Source organism: Pteropus vampyrus, unplaced genomic scaffold (genome assembly GCF_000151845.1).
Source record: "Pteropus vampyrus isolate Shadow unplaced genomic scaffold, Pvam_2.0 Scaffold121, whole genome shotgun sequence".
Taxonomy (NCBI): Eukaryota; Metazoa; Chordata; class Mammalia; order Chiroptera; family Pteropodidae; genus Pteropus; species Pteropus vampyrus.
The window spans coordinates 3,025,770-3,029,316 of NW_011888902.1; the positions used below are offsets into that span (position 1 = coordinate 3,025,770).

General features: G+C 39.2%; 1 protein-coding gene across 1 annotated transcript in view; it reads right to left on the bottom strand.

Moving 5' to 3' along the window:
- Nucleotides 1-3,021: 3,021 nt before the first annotated feature.
- SLC30A10 (solute carrier family 30 member 10) overlaps nucleotides 3,022-3,547 on the bottom strand; it is a 28,968-nt gene continuing 28,442 nt past the window's right edge. The window contains exon 8 of the mRNA XM_011366143.2: nucleotides 3,022-3,218. Coding sequence (XP_011364445.1) covers nucleotides 3,022-3,218 — 197 coding nt within the window. The remainder of the gene's footprint in view (nucleotides 3,219-3,547) is intronic.

Below are 3,547 nucleotides of genomic sequence, written 5' to 3' on the forward strand. Positions count from 1 at the left end.
GTCAATAAATAGCAAATCTCTACTACCTCGTGGGTCAGCTGGCCTTATTATAATCCCAAATCTACCTCGGTGAATCTTTGACATTCGAAGTACCCATTCCGGCTGAAATTCCTGATTTATCCACTAGAGTTTGGCCAGCTGGTGGTGAAAAATAATAACAATAATTAATTATGGAGAATACTTTAAATTCTTCAAATAACATTTCCTTATTTTATTGATATTTTATCAAAAATGTTAGAGGGATCATATTTTTTCCCATCAATAATAAAGCCTGGTAGCCTTATGGATAGTCCTAATGGCCAAATATCATGAAAAAAAAATTAACCTCTGTTTTCGAAAACAAATGGAAAATTGGAAAAAAAAAACACATCGATAGAGTACTTCCTATCATTATGCTGAAATACTGTGGAAAGGGCTCTTTTTATGGAGCTAGAAGGACAGATGGTCACCGCCGAGTGCGGTCCCCATGTCCCCCACATTACAGCATGGATGTTCCTGACCCAGCGCACACAGAGGAGGCCTAGACTTTTAAAAAATTATTTCCGATTCTTAAAAAAGGAAGAGAGAGAGAATTTTCTGGAATTAACCTAAGCACACAGGAACACTAAACTGCGTGACAGTATTTTTTTTTTTTAATCCCAGAGAAAAACATGGTTTATATCCACTGTTTATCAGCTGCAACGGCCACCAAGCAGAGCTGATTTAAAGGGAGAAAAGAAATGTTTACATTTCCTTGGAAGAATTAAAGTGCAGGACAAGGAAAAGCCAAGTAAAAATACCGCACGGCAGGCATCACTGTGCCCGAGACACACCAAACCAGGTAACAAAAATAATGCACCTAACTAGCTCGTTTGGACATTATTAAACGCACTCAGTCAAACTCTCTTAAAAGGTATTATTTCACACTGGCTCTACTCCATAACTTGGTATGTTCATAACTGTCCATCAAGAATACTTTTCTGAGGTTAGATTTAATTATGTTGGAATTATGTTCTTTTTCCTTTCCAGAAAAATACTTTAGAGATTAACTAAATAGCATTATTTGGATATAAGCAAATACACATTCCTGTAGCCAGTTGCACAAAACTAAAAAATTATCATTTTTCCCTTTTAATAAAAAAAGGATATGAAATTAAATGAGACCTTTAAATGCGAAAGTAGGGGACAGATTTTTTTCTTTGGCTCCAGACAAGCATTTCAAACCAACATTTATTTAGGAGAATTTGGTTTACATATCACCGTGATGAGTTGCATAGAGAATGCCCTGTTTTGTGTGAGTACATGCTGCGTTTTTAATATTAAAAATAAAAATGTTGTCATATTTTACCCCTTTTTTGGCTACAAAGTACATATAGGCTAGTCCAATAAACGACTAGGGATAAAATCTATTGAGACATTTTTCTACTTACCTAATTCATGGCTAATTTAAACTTAGATGATAAATTTTCAAGGAATAAAAAATTCTTATCCTACTGATCACAGTTGCTTACTTATTTCTGCCTTAGAATTCAAGATTAAGACTTTTTATTAAACGGTATTTATGCTGGAAAATGTGGATGCTTTTTCTGTTACCAAACCCAACAGTTCTGATGAATATTGTGCAGTTCTAAATAGGACTCAATGTTTAGAGTCTAAAATAGGATCATTTTCAATTTTGCAACCCATCAAAGAAGATTCTAGTTTTCTTGTGAGACACTTCCCATTTTCACATACCTATTTTGAAACAGTTCTGATTAAAATATTGCTGTCTAAACTATTTGTTAAATACATGGCAGGTGCTTCTCCAATACTAATATAGGTCAGTTATGGTTATGGATCCAAATCAGATTCCAATAAATTTATTTGAACTTGGTGATATGGGTCAGAGACATAGAAGAAGAGTGTAAGCTCCTCAAAACACACCGAAGTCAGTAATGAACTTAATTCTCATCTCTCCCTCGGACATACACTTTTCATCGAGTTCCTGGTTGGCAACAATAATAAATACTTTAAAATACATCCAACTAAAGAAAAATCGATCTTGCTTAATTTGGGGGCAGGAATGAATCTTCAATGGCATATACTCTTCTATCCCAGTAATGTTCATTTTTCTCCTGGTAAGTGCAACATAGATAATGTGATCATGTAAAAAAAAAGATTCACGGGAAACTTGGACAGATAAGTCAGTCATTATTAAGCAATAAATGAAAACAGTCCCAACTGGACTGACTCTAAAAAACAGTATATAAGTACTTGTGTCACATGTAAGGAAACAGAAATGTTCCCCAACTTTACGTGAAAAAAAAGTTATATATATTTAAACATTTGAAACGCCCTATAGCTATAGTTCAGTTCACTACAGAAAGTAAACATTCCTTTTCTCCCCATCTCATAAAATGAGGCGGTCAAAAGCATTTTCTTCCTGCTTCCTCCCACCCCTTCCCCAATAAACTCGACTTCCTCTAATATTCTGAGAGTGTTTTCTACCTTAATAGATATCCATTTTACATTTATTCAAAAATGAGTCCAAGAAAAAATGTAAGCAATGATAAGACTACTTATCTTTTCTCTTAGGATCTTCCAGAGGAATGAAAAAAAAAAAAAAAAGCCATTATGGCATTATGGTTCTTAAGTTTTTATGATGTACTTGGCTGTGAGCTCGCCTGAGAGTCAGCTAGAAGTTCTAATCAGTTTAAAACAAATAGTACTTTGAGCCCCGTGTCCAGTCACGGAGTCCCCACCTTCGATGTCCCTGATAACTACGCTAGTGCAGTTTGCTTTGGAAAATAAATGCGCAAACTCAAACAGTCGAAGGGCAGCATGAGACACCCAGGACCATCATACCAAGGGGCTACCGCATCAGTCACGTAAAGATTAACAGACACAGTCAATTATCATCCCAAAGGGCCCACCCCTCGCTCGATACAGAGAGTGTGCATTGCAAGTGCGGTCAGTGTCTACAGCCCACAAAGCTCTCTCCACAAGCCAAGCTGGTGGCTCCAGGGTGCCTCGTCTATACAGTCTGCACCCGTGGGTCTCAGATCAAAAATGTGTGCTGTTGACATAACATTGGTCCTCCTGAGTTTTGGTAAAAGCTTGTCCACGGTCACTCACAGAGCCATCCAAAGATACTGTGACAGCCACTTCTGTCATTTCTCTTCGGCCGAGGCCTTCTGCTCGGTACGTGTCTACAGGGGAGGAGCCATTGTGCTCGGCACAGCCATTGACGTGGGCCAGAGGCAGGGCCCCAGGGGGACAGCACAGCTGCGTGGCACAGGCCTGGGAGACGCAGGGTGAGTTGCAGAGGAACAGCGACTCCTTCTGCCCCAGGGTCTCCTGCGAGTCCACCTCCTCAAACTGGATGGTCACGTTGTGGATTCCCGCGTTGTGGAAGATTTCTCGAATTTTCACGTTGGCGTCCTGATACCCCCTGTCCTTCTGATACTTGATATGCAGGGTGGCGACGACCTTCGCACTTACGAGTTCCCAGATGTGCAGCTCGTGAACGCTGCTGATTCCAGGCACGGCAGAGAGTTTACTCACTAGAACGGGGAAGAGCAGATGACAG